Source organism: Panulirus ornatus, chromosome 14, assembly GCF_036320965.1.
Source record: "Panulirus ornatus isolate Po-2019 chromosome 14, ASM3632096v1, whole genome shotgun sequence".
Lineage (NCBI taxonomy): Eukaryota > Metazoa > Arthropoda > Malacostraca > Decapoda > Palinuridae > Panulirus > Panulirus ornatus.
In genome coordinates, this window is record NC_092237.1 from 51,657,316 (window position 1) to 51,682,043 (window position 24,728).

Here is a 24,728-nt window from a genome sequence, read left to right on the forward strand (position 1 = left end):
GAGAGAAAGTGGGGTGGTGGGGGAGATGGAAGTATGAAGACTGACAAGGACAGAGAGCCAGACGGACTGGCGTACATACGAGAGAGAGAGAGAGAGAGAGAGAGAGAGAGAGAGAGAGAGAGAGAGAGAGGAGGGGGGGAGTATGAAGGATGGACAGAGACAGGTTTCTCCCCTAACAAGGCACCGCCAGAGACCTCAGGACTCCACCCTTGCCTCCCCACACCCGGGGACGTGGTGGCAGGACTCCACCCTTGCCTCCACACACCCAGGGACGTGGTGGCAGGACTCCACCCTTGTCTCCCCACACCCAGGGACGTGGTGGCAGGACTCCACCCCTGCCTCCACACACCCAGGGACGTGGTGGCAGGACTCCACCCTTGCCTCCACACACCCGGGGACGTGGTGGCAGGACTCCACCCTTGCCTCCCCACACCCGGGGACGTGGTGGCAGGACTCCACCCCTGCCTCCACACACCCAGGGACGTGGTGGCAGGACTCCACCCCTGCCTCCCCACAACCAGGGACGTGGTGGCAGGACTCCACCCTTGCCTCCCCACACCCAGGGACGTGGTGGCAGGACTCCACCCTTGCCTCCCCACACCCAGGGACGTGGTGGCAGGACACCACACCAATATTACGAGGTGGTGGTGGCCAGCAAACGTGAGGGCCTGTCCACCGCCCTCTTCATGAGACTCCGGCAATATGTCGACGTGTCACACCGACATGGTTCACCTCATCTTCGGCAGCAGACCAACTCGCACAGGAATGGTCTCCAAGACCCACGGCGCTGTACGTTCATGCATTGGTTCAGTCTAGGAGCCAGAAAAGCGATCATCGCTGATGGTAAAAAGTTGGGGATCAAGATAACTATGCTTGCTCATCTACGTGGCCTCAATCTAATCAAGATAACTATGCTTGCTCATCTACGTGGCCTCAATCTAATCAAGATAACTATGCTTGCTCATCTACGTGGCCTCAATCTAATCAAGATAACTATGCTTGCTCATCTACGTGGCCTCAATCTAATCAAGATAACTATGCTTGCTCATCTACGTGGCCTCAATCTAATCAAGATAACTATACTTGCTCATCTACGTGGCCTCAATCTAATCAAGATAACTATACTTGCTCATCTACGTGGCCTCAATCTAATCAAGATAACTATTCTTGCTGATCTACGTGGCCTCATAGTGTCTCCTGACCTTTTCGTCCTCAACATGCATTCTAGTACTTGCGTTACATGACCTTCTAACTGATGTGTATCTTTCTCTCTTTGCAAATGATTGCGTGCGGGAAAACTAGAAAACCCCCACATCGTAGGTGCAGCGAAGCGCCAGCGATCATCTTACGTCGACCATTGACTTCGCAAGGTACAAGAGCCGACGTCGTTGGCTCGTCCTTGAGGCTCGCTCCCTGTCTCTCTCTCTCTCTCTCTCTCTCTCTCTCTCTCTCCCGAAATTAACCAAGTTCGACAAACTTCCGTAATCCCGACGTTGTCAGCGACACGGTTTTCAAAAAGAGACTGCCGGGAAAACAGGATTCATCAGTCGCCGACGTATATAGAACCACCACTTTCCCGCCCAACAAAAAAAGGAAGGGGTGGAAGCTAAAAAAACGACTGACGTGTGCGTTGCTTGGGGGAGGGATCCTCTGCACCGCTTGGCGTCGTCGCGCGCACTGCTCTCGCGACACCGAGGTTGTCCTTGGCTTTCGTTATATCTACCACACACCTCCGTGTCACGCACGTCGCGGTGCGCTGGCAACCAGGAGGGGACCAAGACGTTGTCCGTGACAAGTCCTGCCACATGGTAACGGATGCCACAGTCTCTCTCTCTCTCTCTCTCTCTCTCTCTCTCTCTCTCTCTCTCTCTCTCTCTCTCTCTCTCCCCCCCCCCAAGCGGGTGGACTGGACTTGTTATAATGGTGTCCATACCTCTTCCCCACTCCATCTTTCCTTCCCCTTGTTCCCTCCCACTTCCCACCAGGCAGATCCTCTCGGTCAACCTTTCCACAATCATCCTCTCCAAATTTCTGAACCGCTTCTGCACCCATAGGTGGTCAGAGGCAATAGCACCTCCGCGCCTTTAGGTGATCAAGAGGCACTAGGTAGGGGCCCCCAGACGGTCCCAGATAACGCCGTTCCCCCCCGGGTAACTTTTCCTCAACTCGCTGAAAGAGGATTTCCATTTCTTGTCGGTTAACCTGCAGCGTGAGGGTGGGTGTGGATGGAAGGGGGATGTGTGGACACTCGCCTGACAGACAACACAAAGAGGAGACCGGCAGCTCGGGCGGGAGGTGGAGGTGGTGCTTCTGGTGTCTCTCGCTGAACCGCTGATTGATAAACCAGAAGCGGGTTTTCGTTTTCTAACCGTGGACAGACGAGAGAAATGATGAGATACGGATACAGAGAGTTAGGTGGAGAGAGAGAGAGAGAGAGAGAGAGAGAGAGAGAGAGAGAGATGAGGGGGTTCCCACTTTCCATCCTACAACAGACGAACAAATAATCTCTCCAGCTAGTGTGAGGCTGAGAATTAGAGTTGCTTGAGGACTGTGCCACAATTGCGTTGGTATTACTTCGAACTCGATCTCCCCTAGGCGCACAGCTCACCGTCCCTCCCCAACATCTCTAGCTTCCTCGTCCCTCCCTCTGACTTCCTTGGCTTCATATCAGTTTCTGATAACAGTTTAAGAACTGTTCTACATCATCTTTTACCCTTCCTTTATTAGTACACTCACCGGATCCCCGACAATTTCCACGTAGAAGTCAGCAGTGTGAAATCTGAGCATCGGTTCCATCCCCTTTCCTTCCCTGCCTTGGTGGCGGATGTGGGACGGAGGGTTCGAAACCTGCGTCCCTGTTTCGTGTCGTCCATATATCACACTCCCGCACCCCTACAGCTCACGCGTCTAACTCCCTCCTCATTTTTACTCGTATTTCCTTTCACATTCATTTTTCACCTCCACACCCTTTTGGGTCAACGTCCACACAATACATTGTATAACACTGTAGGGAAGGTTTCCCCCCCCCTTTCAGAAAAGTTTCCCTCAACCAAACCCCATTTTCTTCAGCTCGCCAGAGGTGTAGACTGAATTATCTCGATTTCTCTGGAGTTTCCTCCATCCCGGCTGGGGGTATCAGAGTCAGCGACCCCTCCTTGCTGGGCAGACACCAATCAGTCATTTTTACCTCAGCTCCTCTGCAAGCTGTGACAACGAGCCATCTCGATATAACAGACGCGTAGTGTAATGCCGCTCCAGATTGATACCCTTCGTCGAGACTTCGACCTGCCCTTCGGCACCAGCTTCGTTAGGGGTGGTTCTCTTGGGGGCCATGCGAGTGGCCTTCATTATATATTCCCCTTTTCTCTCGACCTTGGAACGCTATTCTGTGGCCTAAGCCTCCATAATATTCTTCATCCTTCCATATATATATATATATATGGAAGGTATATAGGTAGTAAAAGCTTTGCGGAAGATGAAAGCCGGCAAGGCAGCAGGTTTGGATGGTATTGCAGTGGAATTTATTAAGAAAGGGGGTGACTGTATTGTTGACTGGTTGGTAAGGTTATTTAATGTATGTATGACTCATGGTGAGGTGCCTGAGGATTGGCGGAATGCGTGCATAGTGCCATTGTACAAAGGCAAAGGGGATAAGAGTGAGTGCTCAAATTACAGAGGTATAAGTTTGTTGAGTATTCCTGGTAAATTATATGGGAGGGTATTGATTGAGAGGGTGAAGGCATGTACAGAGCATCAGATTGGGGAAGAGCAGTGTGGTTTCAGAAGTGGTAGAGGATGTGTGGATCAGGTGTTTGCTTTGAAGAATGTATGTGAGAAATACTTAGAAAAGCAAATGGATTTGTATGTAGCATTTATGGATCTGGAGAAGGCATATGATAGAGTTGATAGAGATGCTCTGTGGAAGGTATTAAGAATAAATGGTGTGGGAGGCAAGTTGTTAGAAGCAGTGAAAAGTTTTTATCGAGGATGTAAGGCATGTGTACGTGTAGGAAGAGAGGAAAGTGATTGGTTCTCAGTGAATGTAGGTTTGCGGCAGGGGTGTGTGATGTCTCCATGGTTGTTTAATTTGTTTATGGATGGGGTTGTAAGGGAGGTAAATGCAAGAGTCCTGGAAAGAGGGGCAAGTATGAAGTCTGTTGGGGATGAGAGAGCTTGGGAAGTGAGTCAGTTGTTGTTCGCTGATGATACAGCGCTGGTGGCTGATTCATGTGAGAAACTGCAGAAGCTGGTGACTGAGTTTGGTAAAGTGTGTGGAAGAAGAAAGTTGAGAGTAAATGTGAATAAGAGCAAGGTTATTAGGTACAGTAGGGGTGAGGGTCAAGTCAATTGGGAGGTGAGTTTGAATGGAGAAAAACTGGAGGAAGTGAAGTGTTTTAGATATCTGGGAGTGGATCTGTCAGCGGATGGAACCATGGAAGCGGAAGTGGATCATAGGGTGGGGGAGGGGGCGAAAATTTTGGGAGCCTTGAAAAATGTGTGGAGGTCGAGAACACTATCTCGGAAAGCAAAAATGGGTATGTTTGAGGGAATAGTGGTTCCAACAATGTTGTATGGTTGCGAGGCGTGGGCTGTGGATAGAGATGTGCGCAGGAGGATGGATGTGCTGGAAATGAGATGTTTGAGGACAATGTGTGGTGTGAGGTGGTTTGATCGAGTAAGTAACGTAAGGGTAAGAGAGATGTGTGGAAATAAAAAGAGCGTGGTTGAGAGAGCAGAAGAGGGTGTTTTGAAATGATTTGGGCACATGGAGAGAATGAGTGAGGAGAGATTGACCAAGAGGATATATGTGTCGGAGGTGGAGGGAACGAGGAGAAGAGGGAGACCAAATTGGAGGTGGAAAGATGGAGTGAAAAAGATTTTGTGTGATCGGGGCCTGAACATGCAGGAGGGTGAAAGGAGGGCAAGAAATAGAGTGAATTGGAGTCATGTGGTATACAGGGGTTGACGTGCTGTCAGTGGATTGAAGCAAGGCATGTGAAGCGTCTGGGGTAAACCATGGAAAGCTGTGTAGGTATGTGTATTTGCGTGTGTGGACGTGTGTATGTACATGTGTATGGGGGGGGGGGGGGTTGGGCCATTTCTTTCGTCTGTTTCCTTGCGCTACCTCGCAAACGCGGGAGACAGCGACAAAGTATAAAAAAAAAAAAAAAAAAAAAATATATATACCAGCAGTGCTCCACGGTGGGGCGAGAGAGAGAGATCCCAGAGGTAATGGAATCCTCAGGTAAAATTGACTCCGGTTCCTTGAAGAGAAATTGAAATAAATAAATAAAAGAAAAAATGAGTCAGTTTTTATGAAGTTGGTTGTGTTGGGTCGCCTCCCGCAGAGTCGAAGTTATGGCTGTGCCTGACATGTTTATGCTACTGTGGAGGTGAATCTGTAGTGTTCTGGGATTTAAGAGGTGGGACACAAGTGAGGTTTAGAAGGCAATAATACAGTCAAGAAATTACGTTTCCATTTTTTTTTACTGAGTTTTGAATTTAACCTGCTTACTGGCTGCTCCCTTTCAGAGACGCTGACAAATTGGTGTTCTTTTCCTCCTTTCGTTTCTCATTCTCTCTTCATTTCCCCTTTTTTTTTTCTCCCTCCGTCTCTCATTTTCTCTTCATTTCCCATTTTTTTCTCCTTCGTTCTGGTGAGATCAGTGTTTACATTTCCACACGACTGCTTAAAGCAAAAAGGGCATGAGTCAGAGCCTTTACGAAGAGGATCCAGAAAGACTATATGTCCGTATGTTTCGTGAATAGCACGCACGGAATCTTTTTTTTTTTTTATGCGATATATATATGCAAATTAGGCATAACGAATGTGTATATACTTTACGCGCGAGGCTGAGAGATTTTCTGCTCCGGTGACGGAATTCATTCGGGCGAGCGACGCGTCAAAATTAACGACAGGATTTTCGCAACAGCGGACGGGCTCCCGTGGCATTGCGTTTCTCACTCGCGGGATATGACAACTGACGCGAACATTACCTTCACTAAACTCACTCATTCTTCTCTTTCTCTGAAGGTAAAAGCTCTCGAGGATATAAGGATTTAGCTTAATTCCTGCAAGCTTAGCTTTAAAGGCTAAGATATGTTGGCTTTGGTGTTGCTATCGTCTGGAGTGAGTGAGCAGTTTCCTGCCTGGTAGGGAGAGAGGGAGTGTGGGTGCGAGTGTGTGTGGACGCCCGCCAAAGGACTGGAGATGGAAAAGAATTCAGAAAGGAAGACGTGGAAACGTTTCATTAGCATGGGTGTCTACCTCCTCCGGCAGGGGTTATAGAGGACGTGTCTAGCTCCTGAAGGAGGGATTATGGCGGTCGTGTCTGGCTCTTGCAGGAGAGGTTATGGCGGTCGTGTCTAGCTCTTGCAGGAGAGGTTATGGCGGTCGTGTCTAGGTTCTGCAGGAGGGGTTATGGCGGTCGTGTCTAGCTCTTGCAGGAGAGGTTATGGCGGTCGTGTCTAGCTCTTGCAGGAGGGGTTATGGCGGTCGTGTCTAGGTTCTGCAGGAGGGGTTATGGCGGTCGTGTCTAGCTCCTGCAGGAGGGGTTATGGCGGTCGTGTCTAGGTTCTGCAGGAGGGGTTATGGCGGTCGTGTCTAGCTCCTGCAGGAGGGGTTATGGCGGTCGTGTCTAGGTTCTGCAGGAGGGGTTATGGCGGTCGTGTCTAGCTCTTGCAGGAGAGGTTATGGCGGTCGTGTCTAGCTCCTGCGGGAGGGGTCATGGCGGTCGTGTCTGGCTCCTGCAGGAGGGGTTATTTCGGTCGTGTCTGGCTCCTGCAGGAGGGGTTATGGCGGACGTGTCTAGCTCCTGCAGGAGGGATTTTGACTGACGTGACTGTGCTCTGCAGGAGAAGTTATGACTGACGCGTCTAGGTCCTGCAGGAGGGTTGTGACTGACGTGTCTACGTCCTGCAGGAGGGTTGTGACTGACGTGTCTAGGTCCTGCAGGAGGGTTGTGACTGACGTGTCTAGGTCCTGCAGGATAGTTGTGACTGACGTGTCTAGGTCCTGCAGGAGGGTTGTGACTGACGTGTCTCGGTCCTGCAGGAGGATTGTGACTGACGTGTCTAGGTCCTGCAGGAGGGTTGTGACAGAGTGTATAGGAACTGCAGTGGGGGTTACAACTGACATGTGTGGGTACTGCAGAAGGGGCGTGAATGACCTGATGTACTGCAAGGAGGTTATGACTGACCTGGCTTGAAGGATATCAGAGACTCACGGAGATAAACACAAAGGAGTTAGAGATACACATTGACCTGTCTCTCAGGCAGGTTGTGAAGAGAGCCATACATAACAAGATAACATCATGGTTATAATTGTTTTATCTTTTTCCAACGAATCTGTTATTCTTTTTGAATCCCTGAGCACCTGCTTCACCCCTTACATGTGGAGAGAGAGTTAGAATGATAGATGACAAGACACTATAGACATTATAGACACCGAAGATGTGTATGTAAAGATGTGTTTAAGCTATAGTGTTTGGAGGGCGTCTTGCACCCACGTTGTAGTGAGTATAGCCAGATTGATTCATTTTGCATTTTTCTTTTCCTTCGTCAGGATAAGGCATGGAGGAGGTAGGCGGGCCAGCGACGGTGGCCACACCGGACAACGTCACCACCACCTCACCACCCACCGTCGGCGTCGCCACCACGCAGGTCCTGCTCCTGTCAACCATCTTCACTTCGCCCGCGACCCCCGACCCGGGCGACGCGCTGACCCCCGACGTCAACCTCACCAACGCCACTGATGGTGGCGACGACGGAGGGCAGCCGCTGCCCCACAACCTGACGATGATGGTGGTGATGACCGTCATCTACATGCTCATCACCATCACGGGCGTCCTGGGCAACGTGGCCACCTGCATCGTCATCGTCAGGAACCGCATCATGCACACGGCCACCAACTACTACCTCTTCAGCATGGCCATCAGTGACCTCCTCCTCCTCGCCTTCGGGATGCCGGATGAGATATACCTGCTGTGGCGAGGTCGGCCGTATATCTTCGGCGAGGAGTTCTGCTTCATCAGGGGCTTCACGGCCGAGATCTCCACCAACGCGTCCATCCTGACCATCGCAGCCTTCACCGTGGAGCGCTACATAGGCATCTGCCATCCCCTGCGCTCCCACACCATGTCGCAGCTAGGGTCGCGTCATCCGCTCCATCGCCGTCATCTGGGTTGTGGCCACGGCCTGTGCCGTCCCTCTCGCTATCCAGTACGGCATCGTCTTCGAGATCACCGCCGACGGGAAGGAGGACCCCAGCACGGCGGCCTGCCTCATAAAGAAGCGCATCAAGACGGTCTTCGAGATCTCGTCGGTGCTGTTCTTCGTGGCGCCGATGCTGCTGATCACCGTGCTGTACGTGTGCATCGCCGTGCAGCTGAAGAGGTCGAGTCGCCTGGGTCGTGCCGTCCCCTCCATCGGCTCCCACAGCTGCTCGTCCACCAACGACGGCACCAGGAACAAGGCCGTCATCAAGATGCTCGGTGAGTCCACTGGACGTCCTCAGCTTTTCATTTGTTCTGAATTGTGACATGTATTTTACCTCCACCATCTCTCTCTCTCTCTCTCTCTCTCTCTCTCTCTCTCTCTCTCTCTCCTTTCCTTCATGTTGGCTTACATTCCCTCATCCTCCTCCCACACACACTGTGAGGACCACTTTCCCTCACCGGTGAGGGCGAGCCTTACCTCCCACAGTGAACCTTTGTCCCGCTGACTATGTCGACCCAGTCACCCACACAGCATGTAGCAGCGCCGCGCCGCGCCCCGCCCTGTCTGGGGCTTCGCCGGGAGTTTTCCCCCTTTTACACAAGACCTTCCAATCCTAATGGTAAGTGCCACCCTTAAACTACACGCCAATAGCCTATATCCTTCCCGTCTGCGCCTCCTACCACTCTCCCCACCTCCGACAGGACAACGGCACCAGGGAAAGCCGTGGCCTGACACGCCCACTCAAGAGTTTCACTCGGGGGATTTAGCGGTGAGATATGTGTCCGGTGCGGAGAGAGAGAGAGAGAGAGAGAGAGAGAGAGAGAGAGAGAGAGAGAGAGAGAGAGAGAGAGAGAGAGAGAGAGAGAGAGAGAGAGACCTTGGATGAAGCACTTCGCTGCAGCGGCCGGGGTAAAAACCCAGCGATTATTGACCGAACCTGAATTTTAAATATCATTCAGCCCTGTTTTCGCACGACACACTGCCCCCCTCCTCCTCGACACGTGGCTCAGGCAGGTTGAGGAGTGCAGTATGTGTAGAGGAGGAGGGTAGCTTATCATGCAGCGGCCAGAAGCACTGCAGCTTAATGTGCAGTAGGCAGAAGCAATGCAGCTTCATGTTTAAGCCTCCTTGTGTCTGGCTCCAGCAGGAGGGGTTATGGCAGTCGTGTCTAGCTCCTGCAGGAGGGGTTTCTGAACATATGAATCCTAGTCTGTGCTCGAGTAGTTTGTTTCTCTAATACATCGTGAAAACTCTGGAACTGGAGAACTGCAATGCCTCTGGGAGTTACGGATCCTTCCTCCTCCTCCTCCTCTGAAAAGCATTTCTCAACCCCCTCCAGCCGAAACCAGATCAACAGAGGACAGCAAACGCTCACAGGGAGGCCAACGACGGTGTTAACCAGGTGCAGAGGTGGCGTGTATTGCTATGGCCTCTGATGATGTGTATGGTAGGTAAATTCCCAGCGCCTCTCCCTCCTCTCACACAACCAGCCCGAAACCAGATCCCTCCATCCCTGACCCCAAGATACTCGCTTTCTTTTAATTTTCCAAAAGGGGAGCAGAGAAGGAGGCCAAGTGAGGATATTCCCTCAATGGCTCTGCCCTCTGTTCTTAGCACTACCTCGCTAATGTGGGAAATGGCAAATAGTATGAAAAAAATTATATATATATATATATATATATATATATATATATATATATATATATATATATATATATATATATATATATATATATATATATATATATATATATTTTTTTTTTTCTTTTTTTTTTTTTTTTTCAAACTATTCGCCATTTCCCGCGTTAGCAAGGTAGCGTTAAGAACAAAGGACTGGGCCTCTGAGGGAATATCCTCACCTGGCCTCGTTCTCTGTTCCCTCTTTTGGAAAATTAAAAAAAAAAAAACGAGAGGGGAGGATTTCCAGCCCCCCGCTCCCTCCCCTTTTAGTCGCCTTCTACGACACGCAGGGAATACGTGGGAAGTATTCTTTCTCCCCTGTCCCCAGGGATACATATATATATATATATATATATATATATATATATATATATATATATATATATATATATGTGTGTGTGTGTGTGTGTGTGTGTGTGTGTGTGTGTGTTTTAAACAGCAACGAAAGGATGGGGGAGGGACGAAGTTCAGTGTGTGGAGGAACAACTGGTTACACAACCCATGTTGATTCACGCAGACGTTGGGAGTGTTGGTCGCTGGCGGCGTCCTGCTGCTGCACTCCACCACCAGCTTTCAAACTTATCTCATCATCTTCTTGCTGGCGAGTGCGCTGAGTGGGCGGGCGGGGAGGCACCAGACTCCCTCGCTAAACATCCCCTTCCTCTGCGCCTCACGCGCGTCTCCTCAAGCCGCCATCCTGTAGTTCTGCGATGCCCTATGGGTAACAGCTGACTGATGACGTGGAATGATGACGTGTCATCATTACGTCTCACACAAACGCCATCATGACAGGTTTTAGCAACCCCCTCTGTATCGCCACGTTATCTGGGGTTTTCATTAATCTCTGAAATTAGTACTAAACTCCGCAGGTATGAAGTTTGCGCTGCGGTCAGCAGCAGGGACAGGATGGACGCCTTTGAAGTGAGAAGTTCTTTGACCAAACTTGACTTTCCTTCCTACAGTTCGAATTTCTGTACGCCAGTGGACTATCTGAGATGACAGAAGCCTTGTGTTAGCTGATGCCATATTTCAAAAACATATGAAGTGATAACTGAATAATTTCTCTCGATAACATAATAAATGTACCGTAATGTGGATTAATTTCTCTCGATAACATAATAAATGTACCGTAATGTGGATTAATTTCTCTCGATAACATAATAAATGTACCGTAATGTGGATTAATTTCTCTCGATAACATAATAAATGTACCGTAATGTGGATTAATTTCTCTCGATAACATAATAAATGTACCGTGATGTATCCACGCTAATTGCTCACCACCACACAAAAGCTGAAAAACCTCACATACACCATGGGGGTTTTAACCTCATGCGGCGCCCCATTAAGAACTGGGATGGGAGGTGGGAGGGTGTTAAAGTGCCAAGCCAACCCCATAACCCCATGTGGCACCCCACCAAAGACTGAAAAAAGAATCGAACAATCGAGTAATTAATAAGTAATTCGTAAACACGACGCAAGAGGACACAGTGGCCTTCAAAATTACGAGGAAAAATACCGAGAACGGATGTTTAGATGTGGTGGGAATGGGAGGAAGGGGGAAAGGAGGAGGGAGGGAGGGAGGGAGGGATGGGGAGGTTGTAGCGAGGAGGGAGGGAGGATGGGGAGGTTGTAGCGAGGAGGGAGGGAGGGATGGGGAGGTTGTAGCGAAGAGGGAGGGAGGGATGGGGAGGTTGTAGCGAAGAGGGAGGGAGGGATGGGGAGGTTGTAGCGAAGAGGGAGGGAGGGATGGGGAGGTTGTAGCGAGGAGGGAGGGAGGGATGGGGAGGTTGTTAGCGAAGAGGGAGGGAGGGATGGGGAGGTTGTAGCGAAGAGGGAGGGAGGGATGGGGAGGTTGTAGCGAAGAGGGAGGGAGGAATTGGGGAGGTTGTAGCGAAGAGGGAGGGAGGGATGGGGAGGTTGTAGCGAAGAGGGAGGGAGGAATGGGGAGGTTGTAGCGAAGAGGGAGGGAGGAATGGGGAGGTTGTAGCGAAGAGGGAGGGAGGGATGGGGAGGTTGTAGCGAAGAGGGAGGGAGGAATGGGGAGGTTGTAGCGAAGAGGGAGGGAGGAATGGGGAGGTTGTAGCGAAGAGGGAGGGAGGAATGGGGAGGTTGTAGCGAAGAGGGAGGGAGGGATGGGAAGGTTGTAGTTTGGATGGCATGGGTGTCATGGGCGAGGCAGACGCTTGCTTGTTACACCAAGGCGGTCGTCCCAGCAGCTCTGGTCGTGCATGTCGGATCTACACGGGTCGTCGCCTTCACCCACCCCGTCGTCTGATGGCCAGGATGGCACGGGCCTGATGACGTAAACCTCCAGCAGGCAGCAGAGTACATATTCCCTCCCCTCCTCTCTGGCGTGTGGCTGGGGGATCAACGGCGGACGAGTACATGAGGCACCTCCGATATGATCATTATGGAAACATGGTCTCTCAACATTATGCATCACAAATAGAAATTATACAGGGATGTACACACACACATACACACACACACACACACACACACACACACACTCCGCTCGGTAGACGCGGCCCCCAGACTCTCCAGGTTCATCTCCTTCCTCCAAATCGACTATACCAATCTTTTCCCTCCCCTCACCTCCCCACCTCCCAAGCCTTGCTGCTCTCTCGGGTATTCATGGCTAACATTAAAATTCCCGAGGGTTAATTTAGATATATACCGTCAACTAGAGCGAACCGCATGACGACGGTCGGGAGCGAGCGTTTACACAGACAGGGTCGAGGCGCGCGCGTGTGTGTGTGTGTGTGTGTGTCTCGTTCGTTGAGGAGGAGAGACAAAAGTTGTGGGTCATGTTCCAGCCTACGAGTCTGTCTGGGTCCCACTGACGGGAGGAGGGAGGTGCGGGCTGAACATCCCGTCTGTCTGCCTCACTTGGGGAGCACTGACTACACTCCACACCCAGGCTGGACTGCCCCGCCCCTCCCACTGTCTTGTTTCCGACAGAGGGACAGTTAGTGTGTGTGTGTGTGTGTGTGTGTGTGTGTGTGTAAGTGTGTGTGGGTAGCTCCAGGAAGCCTACTGCTCCTCCAGGTTCAAGTGTGCACTTCCAAACACACGCGGGTAGGGAATATGATGGAGGTCCCTCGGCAGGAGCACTTCCTCGACGAGGCTGTACCACAGGAACAAAACAAACAAATAAATGAACAAACGAACGAACAGGAACGATACTAAAGCCTCCTCCTCTCCCCCCACACACACACATTCTGTCGCCCACGCACGAGGAACTTGGTTAAATATTCACCTCACGTATGGCCAGATTAATATCGTATGGGAACGCTATATTTACTCCAGCGATGGCTTCAATATCCCCTCCATCATATGCGATGAATCCTAGTGATTCCATAATTCATGCCTGGTTCAGTTCAGTGATGAGTCTACGGTTAGAACGCTACTCGCTGATTCATAATTTCTCAACATTTTCCATCTCATTTCAATCGACAGTGATGTGTCCCCTCTCTTTTTTTTTTTGCCCCCCTATCTTTACTTCCCTTTTTTTTTTTTCATCCGGTCTCCGAATACCTCGATTTCCTACGACTCATTGTCAACAAATCCTGCTGCCTGATATGGCGTAACCCTTCAGTGATGCCTTGCAACCCAAGCACGATCATCCACAAAGCCAAGCCATTACGTGTTCTGCCCCATAAACGTTCTCTCGATCTCTACGAGAAACGTCTCCATGGTGACGGTACAGTGTCGTTTATAGCGCCTGTGTCTTCCACACACACATACATCCACGTCACACCGTACCGTCCCTCTGTGAGAAACTGGCTTGTGCTCTTCATGGCACTTATTCCTTCGGCTGATACTTGAACGTTCTCTTCAGTGCTTCCCAGAATGTGGTCGTATGTTATCCCCAGAAGACATACGTGTATGTATATTCCCTTACAGCCATACTCCCAGATCCTCTCCAGAAGCAACTCCAGCGCTGGAATTCGAGCTAGTGTTGTCCACACACCTGGAAACCCACAGCGACTTTCCAACGCCCTGTCCTCCGCCTCCCGCCCATCAGCGTCCCGCCAACGCCCTCTCTCCAGCAAACCCTCCTGTGCTCCTCTAAACGGAAATACCACAAACACTTAGGGACAGCGCTTGGTCCCCTTTCTCTGATCAGATGGCTCATCCTGTTGTTTTGTTTGGCACTTCCTCTGCGCTGCAGATGGGGAATCTTAGTCGTCCAGTGCGCCACAGGGTCATAAGCTCCCTCAGTAACTTCCACAGGGATGTACGTAATCTCGTCCCTCTTGCTTCTCCCGGTCATCGCGTTGAGGTCCCGTCCTCCAACTGTGAGGTCCACACCCATCCCCTCATCATCGCCGCCATCATCCTAGGGTCTGGACTCGGCCTCGTTCGTCATATTCGTTGACTCTCGACACGATCGAGACCCCTCACGAAATCATTCACTCCCTCATCTCAGTAATCGGATGTCTCATGTGGTTACACAGCAAGTCCCTCCCTTCTGTGACTTGATACATTTGGTCGTGCACATCCTCCAGAGGCCTGGCGGGCTTCTGTTACTCATGGCCGAGATCTTCCCTCCAGACATCAGGACCCAAAAAATAAAGAAAATGAATACATTCCACATGCACAAAATTTCATTCCCACATCATCATGGCCAATTTCCTCCCACATATCTTTCATTTATATTTCTTTTCCTTCGAGGATGGGGATAATGACTGAATCGTGTCTCATATTTCATAAGCCAAAAAGAGATCGGAGGAGTTTCTCACGACTGCTTCACTCACCTCCCCAATCCCCAGAGCTGCTCTCTCTCTCTCTCTCTCTCTCTCTCTCTCTCTCTCTCTCTCTCTCTCTCTCTCTCTCTCTCTCTCTCTCTCTCTCTCTCTCTCAACTTCTTACACCGATGTCAGCCCCACAGCTTCTTCCTGTGTCCTCTAGACTCAAGTCTTTTTATAGCTGTTTCTGTGCTTCCTCTTCTTCCTCCTCCTCCTCCTCATCATCATCCTCTTCCCTTCTGCTTCTCCTCCTCCTCCTACCTCTTCAGTTCCTTCCTCTGACACAGACCCTCCCCCCACAGCTCCCACTTTTTTTTCTCTTATCTGGCGTCTCAGCTTGGGGAAGGGGAAGGGATTTAAGACCTCTGCATCCACCGTCTAATGATCTAGACCGAACGATGCAAGATTTAGCCATTTTAATTCCCTTTTTTATTGTGTGTGTTAATTGCCCGAGAAACGCAAAGCTGTATCTCACAACGGAGGGAGAATTAAAGACATTTCTAACGAAAGAGAATAGAAGATGTAGTGATAGGTTAAGAGAAGTAATGAAAAAGAAAGACGAAATGAAGGAAGGAGTTTTGAAAGAGCGGGCGAAGAGGTTCACGTAAAAGAAGAAGGTAAAAACAAGTTTCCTTACGCTACCTCGCTAACGCGGGAGACGGCGATTAAGTATAATATATATATATATATATATATATATATATATATATATATATATATATATATATATTTTTTTTTTTTTTTTTTTTATACTTTGTCGCGGTCTCCCGCGTTTGCGAGGTAGCGCAAGGAAACAGACGAAAGAAATGGCCCAACCCCCCCCCCCCATACACATGTACATACACACGTCCACACACGCAAATATACATACCTACACAGCTTTCCATGGTTTACCCCAGACGCTTCACATGCCTTGCTTCAATCCACTGACAGCACGTCAACCCCTGTATACCACATGACTCCAATTCACTCTATTTCTTGCCCTCCTTTCACCCTCCTGCATGTTCAGGCCCCGATCACACAAAATCTTTTTCACTCCATCTTTCCACCTCCAATTTGGTCTCCCTCTTCTCCTCGTTCCCTCCACCTCCGACACATATATCCTCTTGGTCAATCTCTCCTCACTCATTCTCTCCATGTGCCCAAACCATTTTAAAACACCCTCTTCTGCTCTCTCAACCACGCTCTTTTTATTTCCACACATCTCTCTTACCCTTACGTTACTTACTCGATCAAACCACCTCACACCACACATTGTCCTCAAACATCTCATTTCCAGCACATCCATCCTCCTGCGCACATCTCTATCCATAGCCCACGCCTCGCAACCATACAACATTGTTGGAACCACTATTCCCTCAAACATACCCATTTTTGCTTTCCGAGATAATGTTCTCGACTTCCACACATTTTTCAAGGCTCCCAAAATTTTCGCCCCCTCCCCCACCCTATGATCCACTTCCGCTTCCATGGTTCCATCCGCTGACAGATCCACTCCCAGATATCTAAAACACTTCACTTCCTCCAGTTTTTCTCCATTCAAACTCACCTCCCAATTGACTTGACCCTCACCCCTACTGTACCTAATAACCTTGCTCTTATTCACATTTACTCTCAACTTTCTTCTTCCACACACTTTACCAAACTCAGTCACCAGCTTCTGCAGTTTCTCACATGAATCAGCCACCAGCGCTGTATCATCAGCGAACAACAACTGACTCACTTCCCAAGCTCTCTCATCCCCAACAGACTTCATACTTGCCCCTCTTTCCAGGACTCTTGCATTTACCTCCCTTACAACCCCATCCATAAACAAATTAAACAACCATGGAGACATCACACACCCCTGCCGCAAACCTACATTCACTGAGAACCAATCACTTTCCTCTCTTCCTACACGTACACATGCCTTACATCCTCGATAAAAACTTTTCACTGCTTCTAACAACTTGCCTCCCACACCATATATTCTTAATACCTTCAGAAGAACAGACAGTAAGGGAAGCAGAGAAAAAGGAAACATCATACAGACAGAAAACACTGGTGGACAGGTAGATCAACTGACAGTCGAGTAGACAGACAGAGAGATGGACAGATAGAAACATACACAAGGAAAGGAATTTCAACCATATGAACCACTTTAATGGCGTTGTCTAGGTACTAGTGACCCTTAAAGGATGACGGTACGACTTTTGAGCACGTGTACGACCCCTTGAGCACGACGGTACGACCCCTTAAGCACGACAGTACGACCCCATGAGCAACACGAGACGACCCTTTGAGCATGACGATACGACCCCTTAATCACGACGGTACGACCCCTTAAGCACGACGGTACGACCCCATGAGCAACACGATACGACCCTTTGAGCATGACGATACGACCCCTTGAGCACGACGATACGACCCCTTGATCACGACGGTACGACATATAAGCACATCGGTACAACCCTGGGTTATGATAGCGTTATACTTTTATGCTCACGGGTCTTATACAACCTTTCTTCAGGGTTACGGATCTCCATTGATGGTAATTGGTCGAGGACGCACCACTCTCACTCTCTCTCTCTCTCTCTCTCTTTCTCTCTGACGTCATCAGGCCTTTTTTACAGCGCGACCTCGGCTATTTACACACACGCGCGCGCGGACCTCGATACAACGTGAGGCCTTTTGCTGTTACCTGACTGACGTCAACAAACCTCACCCCCTCCCGCTGTGGCCCAGTAATAACCTCCGCCTCCCGAAGAACCACCACCAGCTCCTGCACAGTAAAAAAAAAAGGAAAAAGAAAAAATTCTAGAAGCTTCCCCCTCCCCACTCCCTCCCTTTAGCAGTTTACGAAGTGGTTCTTCCAGCTATTCCATGGCTATTCTTATACAGCTCAGCAGACAAGGGGTTACTTTTACTTTCCACAAGAGGAAGGTAAAAGCTCCCCCTTTTTCCACCCTTACTTGGGTAAATACATGGAGAGGCGAAATGAAACATTTAACAATAGGTCGTTTGAAATAACTCCCGGGTTACGTCACGGGAGCCAAAATTGTGTCCCTCTTGTGGAATAGTAAAGGTTAAATCTGTCGCTTCAAAAAGAAAAGATTCCCAAAGAAGTGAAGTAAAAATGAATTTCTCTCGTGTGTTGCTTTTCTATGTATGTATATATTTTTTTCTTTTTTTTTTTCCAAAGGAAGGAACAGAGAAGAGGGCTGGATGAGGATGTTTCCTCAGAGGCCCAGTCCTCTGTTCTTAACGCTACCTCGCTGACGCGGGAAATGGCGAATACTATGAAAGAAAGATATATATATATATATACATGTATATATATATATATATGTGTGTGTGTGTGTGTATGTGTATGTATGTATGTATGTATGTATGTATGTATGTATGTATATGTGTGTGTGTGTGTGTGTGTGTGTGTGTGTGTGTGTGTGTGTGTGGTATGCATTTGATACGTCTTGATCTCCTGAGGGGTCGGTGTGGTTATGGTAATCCAATCATTATTCCATGATACAATGGTGCTCACACAGTGGCAGCAGCAGCAGTAGTAGTAACAGGTCTGTGTTATAAACATTACTGAATGAAATCTGATAATGCAATCGGTGAGACCGCTTGCCCGAAAAACAGTCCACATCCCACGGAACCTGTTATAACGTTTATTACGCGGGAATATTACAACGTGGGATAATAATTTCCCCCAGTGATCCCTGGACGGTTAATTTAATGTGCCTTTCGTTGGATGTCTAAGTAAAGTATCTATCTACAACACTGGTAGTTATGACCTTTTTCCATTAAGGGTGAGGGATGTGGGGGTGAGGTGGGGTGGGTTGTTTCCCTTGTAAGAGGTGGGAGTTCTTAGATTAAAGGACATATACTTTTTTTCAAGCGTTTTTTTCTTCATATGGCTGATATATATATATATATATATATATATATATATATATATATATATATATATATATATATATATATATAAATATAAATATATATATATATATATATATATATATATATATATATATATATATATATATATATTATCCCTGGGGATAGGGGAGAAAGAATACTTCCCACGTATTCCTTGCGTGTCGTAGAAGGCGACTAAAAGGGAAGGGAGCGGGGGGGCTGGAAATCCTTCCCTCTTTTTTTTTTTTTTTTATTTTTCCAAAAGAAGGAACAGAGAAGGGGGCCAGGTGAGGATATTCCCTCAAAGGCCCAGTCCTCTGTTCTTAACGCTACCTCGCTAACGCGGAAAATGGTGAATAGTATGAAAGAAAAAAGATATATATATATATATATATATATATATATATATATATATATATATATATATATATATATATATATATATATGATTGGCTTGTGATACGCGAAGAGAGAAAGGAAGAAAAACATGTGTGAGAAGTTTCATTTCGTTGGCTGGAGGTTCTCAACAAAACCTGCTTCACAAAAGATCTACTTACCGTTCTTGCAACTAATTCACACAGTGCAGTATATTGACGAACTTTGTGGAATACGCCATACCAATGCGTGTTTGTGGGCCAGGCTCCAGTATGGCTCGAAATCTTTTCCTGCATGGCAGTGGTTTTTTTTCTTCCCAGTCCAGGGTCTTCATAGCTTCGTCTTTTACTCAGAATTTTAGACAGTTTTAATCTCCTGTAAAACTGGAGACGACCAAGGTGTATCTGTTCTCTGGGGAGAGGAGGGGTTCTTCAGATGCCCTTGTGAAGCAACTGATTAAACCCACTGATCCATTCTCTCTGCACAGAACGCATCCCACGAATTAGGATATGGGGTGGAGCAAACCTCACTTGTCTCCTTTTCCATCTCTATACCAGTCACGAGTTTATATCACACTATTCCTGTCCTTCAGCAGAAGCCTCAAACCGGCCTTCTTCGCCCACATCCACTCCCTAACTGTCCCCGATTTGGTAGACGTGGGGTGCCAGAGCCCATCACGTCCTCTGTCATATAGCGTCCGAGCGATCACGCCTCGCCAACAATTTTTTGGAGATACTCAACTCGGGCATCGGTGTGAGCAAGGGGGTTCCCCCCCCCCCTGGTGAGGAAGCTGCCAGGCACAATGCCCTTGTTTAACAATAGATAACAAAGGTCTGGTCGTAATTTTGGGTCTAAAATAGATATTTACGATACGACCATGATTTTTCAGAGGCTCAACCAGATATATGAGTCTGGACAATACCATTTTCTTTTTTGCTTTTCTATTTATTTATTTATTTATTTTGACTGCAGGCGTGTTCGTCACTGCTGCACTGTGGGTTTCTAGTGATGGGGTCGTGGTGTTCGACCGTTGCAGTAACTGTTCGTCACTGGGGCAGTGTAGAGGGGCTCCTGGTGATGGGGTAGTGGTGGTATTCGGCCGGTGGTCTGACGAAGCATTGGCTGGACGTTTTCTAAATGATGTTTTCTGGTTTTCTTTCTTCGTTTTCTAATTCTCGCGTCATTACATGAAGCAGCCTCCTTCCCTCGCCCTCGAAGCTTCGGGTGCCCGACAAGGGCGGCGGATCACGTCGCAAGAGCCTGCCTTCCTAACCCTATATGACTTTTGACTTGTTCCTCAAGGCGCCAGAGGTCAGGTCAGGTCAGGTCATGTACTTGATGGACGCCTCACCAGGATCGAGTTGCCATACGTGGCCCGCAATCCCAAAATACCTTTAAAAATACTAAAGGAGAAAAAAAAAAGTTTTCCTACAAATCAGACGGAATATAAGAGAACACAATGTATACGTCTTCCCCATCTTCCATATCTTCGAACTTACCCATCTGTAATGTCGAGTAAATATTACCAATCTAATATTCCCCCGACCCCGTCCCTGTTCCGGGTATGGTTAGCGGCATTATAAGGCCCAACTGCACCGACTCCCAAGGCAGAAAGTCAACCAATAACTCAGGGGGCTTATAGACCCAAATTGTCATCGATCCGTTACACTCGATGGCTTTTCATATCGTCTCAGGAATAGTACATTGATCCCCCAAACCCGAGTCTTTATTGAAAGGGGGATGGCGCACTCTACCTTCTTAGCCGTTTTTCCCCCGACAATCCAGCAGAGAGGTGTGTGTGTGTGTGTGTGTGTGTGTGTGTGTGTGTGTGTGTGTGTGTGTGTGTGCGTGGACGAAGACGACGAGGATGCCTCCGTCAGGAGAGCCCTGGAGGTAATGCGGTGGTCGTAGGGTTGAACTCGGACGGGCGGGCGTCATGGCTGTCACACTACCTCTCTCTCTCTCTCTCTCTCTCTCTCTCTCTCTCTCTCTCTCTCTCTCTCTCTCTCTCTCTCTCTCTCTGGGGATTCACGAAATGTTGCCGCTGCACTGCTGCCGGTCTTACAGCTGCCGCTCCTGCTTCTGCTTCAACTACCGTATTTTCCAGCTGCTACTCCTGCTGCTTTTTCTCTTACTACTGCTGCTGTTCCTGCTGCTGCTTTCTTTCTTACAGCTATCGTACCAACTGCTCTTTCTTCTACAGCTGCTGCTTTCTTTCCTACAGTTATCGTACCAACTGCTCTTTCTTCTACAGCTGCTGCTTTCTTTCTTACAGCTATCGTACCAACTGCTCTTTCTTCTACAGCTGCTATTTTCTTTCCTACAGTTATCGTTCCAACTTTTCTCTCTTTTACAGCTGCTGACGATGATCATGACTAAAAAGGGGAAAATACTGACTCACATCTAACACACTGACTCGCTCTACTCTCGTCCAGTTAGTAATACACCCTGGCCGGTGTGCATGTGGTAAACTGTAGGTGGAAAGAAGTATACCGACTCAGTCTTGAGTATATATACCATTCAACATTCCTATGAGTCCACGGGGAAAATGAAACACGATAAGTTCCCAAGTGCACTTTCTTGTAATAATCACATCACCAGGGGAGACACAAGAGAGAAATATAACAGTCAGTTGATATACATCGGAGACGAAGCGAGGACGCCATTTGGTAAATATGTGATTGTCCATGTTTTGGACGATCACATGTTTACCAAATGGCGTCCTAGCTTCGTCTCTTCGATGTATATCAACTGATTGTTATATTTCTCTCTTGTGTCTCCCCTGGTGATGTGATTATTACACGAAAGTGCACTTGGGAACTTATCGTGTTTAATTTTCCCCGTGGACTCATAGGAATATCTTGATCACGCGCAAAACTGTGATCCTTTCCAACCATTCAACATATGAAGGAAGTTGTCGTCAACCCAAGGAGAGAAACGTTGGACACAAACGTTTTGCGGGCCTGACGCACGCAAGACCCGCCGTATGTTATTTCCCACAAATCTGCTGAATTCCCTTCCTCCCAAGTTGATTCCTTTCTGATGATGTCCGTCAAGGAAAAAGGTCCACATGTTCTCTTAAGTTGTATATAAACAGAACACCTTCACACATACACACACACACACACACACACACACACACACACACACACACACACACACTCACACACTATCTATATATCTGCTGTATATCGTAAATACCTATAAACATAATGTTTTCTATATCGTATGTATAAATATGAATATAGTTTTCTATATCGTATGTCATTTATGTGAAATCCTCTCTCTCTCTCTCTCTCTCTCTCTCTCTCTCTCTCTCTCTCTCTCTCTCTCTCTCTCTCTCTCTCTCTCTCTCACACACACACACAAACAGCAAGAACTGACCTCAAGCCCTCGTCTCTCTCTCTCTCTCCCCCCTCCTAACAGTGGCGGTGGTGATCGCGTTCTTCCTGTGCTTCGCCCCGCACCAGGCCCAGCGGCTCATGGCCATCCACGGCGACGCCACCAACCCCCTGGCCATCAAGCTGTACAACATTCTGCACAACATCTCCGGCATCTCCTACTATATATCCACCTGCATCAACCCCATCCTCTACCATATCATGAGCAATCGCTTCAGACAAGCTTTCCAGGTGAGTTGGGGTGGGAACTGTTGGGAAAAGGGGGTGGATCTGTTGTATGGGATGGTGGTGTGAGCTGTTGGAGGAAGGGGGGTGTGGTGTGTGTGTGGATATGTTATTATGTGATGGTGTAGTGAGCTCATGAGCAATCGCTTCAGACAAGCTTTCCAGGTGAGTTGGGGTGGGAACTGTTGGGGAGAGAGGGGTGGATCTGTTGTATGGGATGGTGGTGTGAGCTGTTGGAGGAAGGGGGGTGTGGTGTGTGTGGATCTGTTGTTATATGATGGTGTAGTGAGCTGCTGTTGGAGAAAGGGTGGGAGTGGAAGAGATTGTTGTTGTTATTATGTGATGGTGTAGTGAGCTGCTGTTGGAGAAAGGGTGGGGGTGGAAGAGATTGTTGTTGTTGGTGTTGTGAGTTGTTGGAGGGTGTGGTTGGGGAAGGGTTGTTGTTCGTGGTGATGGTGCGAGCTGGGGGAGAGAAAGGACGCCGTTTGGCGATGTGGTGTTGGCTGTTGGAGGAAGGTGGTCAGGGGAAGACTGACTGTATTATTGTTCTAAGCGTTTTCGAGGAGTGTTTGTCTTGGTGTCCTTGTTCTTATTTGTCTGTCTTTGTTTGTCTGTGTATGGTGTGTGTGGGTGTTGTGTGTGTATGTGTGTGTGTGTGTGTGTGTGTGTGTGTGTGTGTGTGTGTGTGTGTGTGTGTGTGTGTGTGTCTCGTACGAAAGTCTGCCTATCTTCTAAGACTGAACTCCTTTGTACGAGTACATTAAGAATATATGAACGAAAATATATGTGTAAAAGTCTGTTTCATATTTTCATATGTATTTCAACTTAATCCGGTTAACGTACAAATCTCTGTCTTGTGTGTTACGAATTCACAATGAGCATTGCAGCTTTTTTGTTTGTGTGTGTGTGTTTGTGTTGGCATTCATCTCACACCTGTAGTTTGACATAAGTCTGGGTTTATACATTCAGCTGTAGTGTGACATAGGTGTAAATTGCCCCCAAGAAAAAGAGAGAGAGAGAGAGAGAGAGAGAGAGAGAGAGAGAGAGAGAGAGAGAGAGAGAGAGAGAGAGAGAGAATAAAAAAAGAATATTGGAAGAAAATGGTTTCAGTCCAGAGTAATTTAGCCCATTATATCAACTGATACATTTCTGATTGCCCCAGAGACCCCCTTTTTTTTTCTGAAATAGTCCTAGTGTTGTCCAGGATCCTATTTCCAAGATTTCCTGCAGCTCCAAGGATGCGCTACGATCAGTAGCAGGGAGAGGATGGCATCCTTTAAACGGAAGGAGTCGTCTGACGAGACAAAAGGACTCGGTTATGTCAACTGGCGACGATGCAACCTGGCCAAAGGTGTCCCTCTTCACCCGCTTGTAACTTCGAGCAGGCGGAGTCCGGCAACACAAGAGTTATCATAGATCAAATGTGCTTAATACCAACATACCAATGCCTGGCCCTTAAACACGTGTCGCCCATGAACTCAAATAATTTCCATCTGCCGTTCTTCGGGGGCGCCACGGAGCACTACACTGGCAACAGAAAACGGTGTTACATAAAACTGGAAACTCTGTGTCGAACTTTCCAGATAATCGGTCTTCAGAATTCCTTTCGTAATTCAGCAATGATGAATTATCACACAGAGAGATGCACCCGCCTCACGTAAAGATTTCAGTTCGGGCGGGAGGAGGAAACTGTGCCCAATGACTCGAAGGCTGTGACATAATCCCAGGGACACTAAATACCGGCGTAGAATAATTCTGCCGCCACATTGTTCGTTCGGCCGCTCCGAACTGGTTCGTTCGTTCCGAACCGTCCGCTATCGGAGCAAAGGCCTCGATACCACGCATCATCGACCACATTCCCTTCACCTTTCCGACTCAAGAGATACAGTTGTTTCTCATCACACCTCCCTTCCCCCTGGGAAAACAATAGGCTACCCAGTCCACAAAGTAAACCTGACCTCCCTCTTGATAGCCCCCCATATTCATCCTCTGAGTATGGATACAGTAATTTAATCCCTCGTGTGAGAATAGAGGCATTGGTGACTTGGCCCCCTTGGAGTCGAGTGAATCGACCCCTTAAATCGGAGCGACTCGACGAACCCACTGAGTAAAGTGATTTACTCGACCCCTTGTGTAGAGTGGCACAACCCCACTGAGTAATATGACTCGACCCCTT

The 24,728-nt window shown here is 48.3% G+C and overlaps 1 protein-coding gene across 1 annotated transcript in view; it reads left to right on the forward strand.

Annotated features, from left to right (window-relative positions):
- Window positions 1–24,728, forward strand: part of LOC139753410 (pyrokinin-1 receptor-like) — a 432,787-nt gene that overhangs the window by 394,022 nt on the left and 14,037 nt on the right. The window contains 3 exon segments of the mRNA XM_071669882.1: window positions 7,565–8,148; window positions 8,150–8,492; window positions 22,353–22,558. Coding sequence (XP_071525983.1) covers window positions 7,573–8,148; window positions 8,150–8,492; window positions 22,353–22,558 — 1,125 coding nt within the window. The 5' untranslated portion in view covers window positions 7,565–7,572.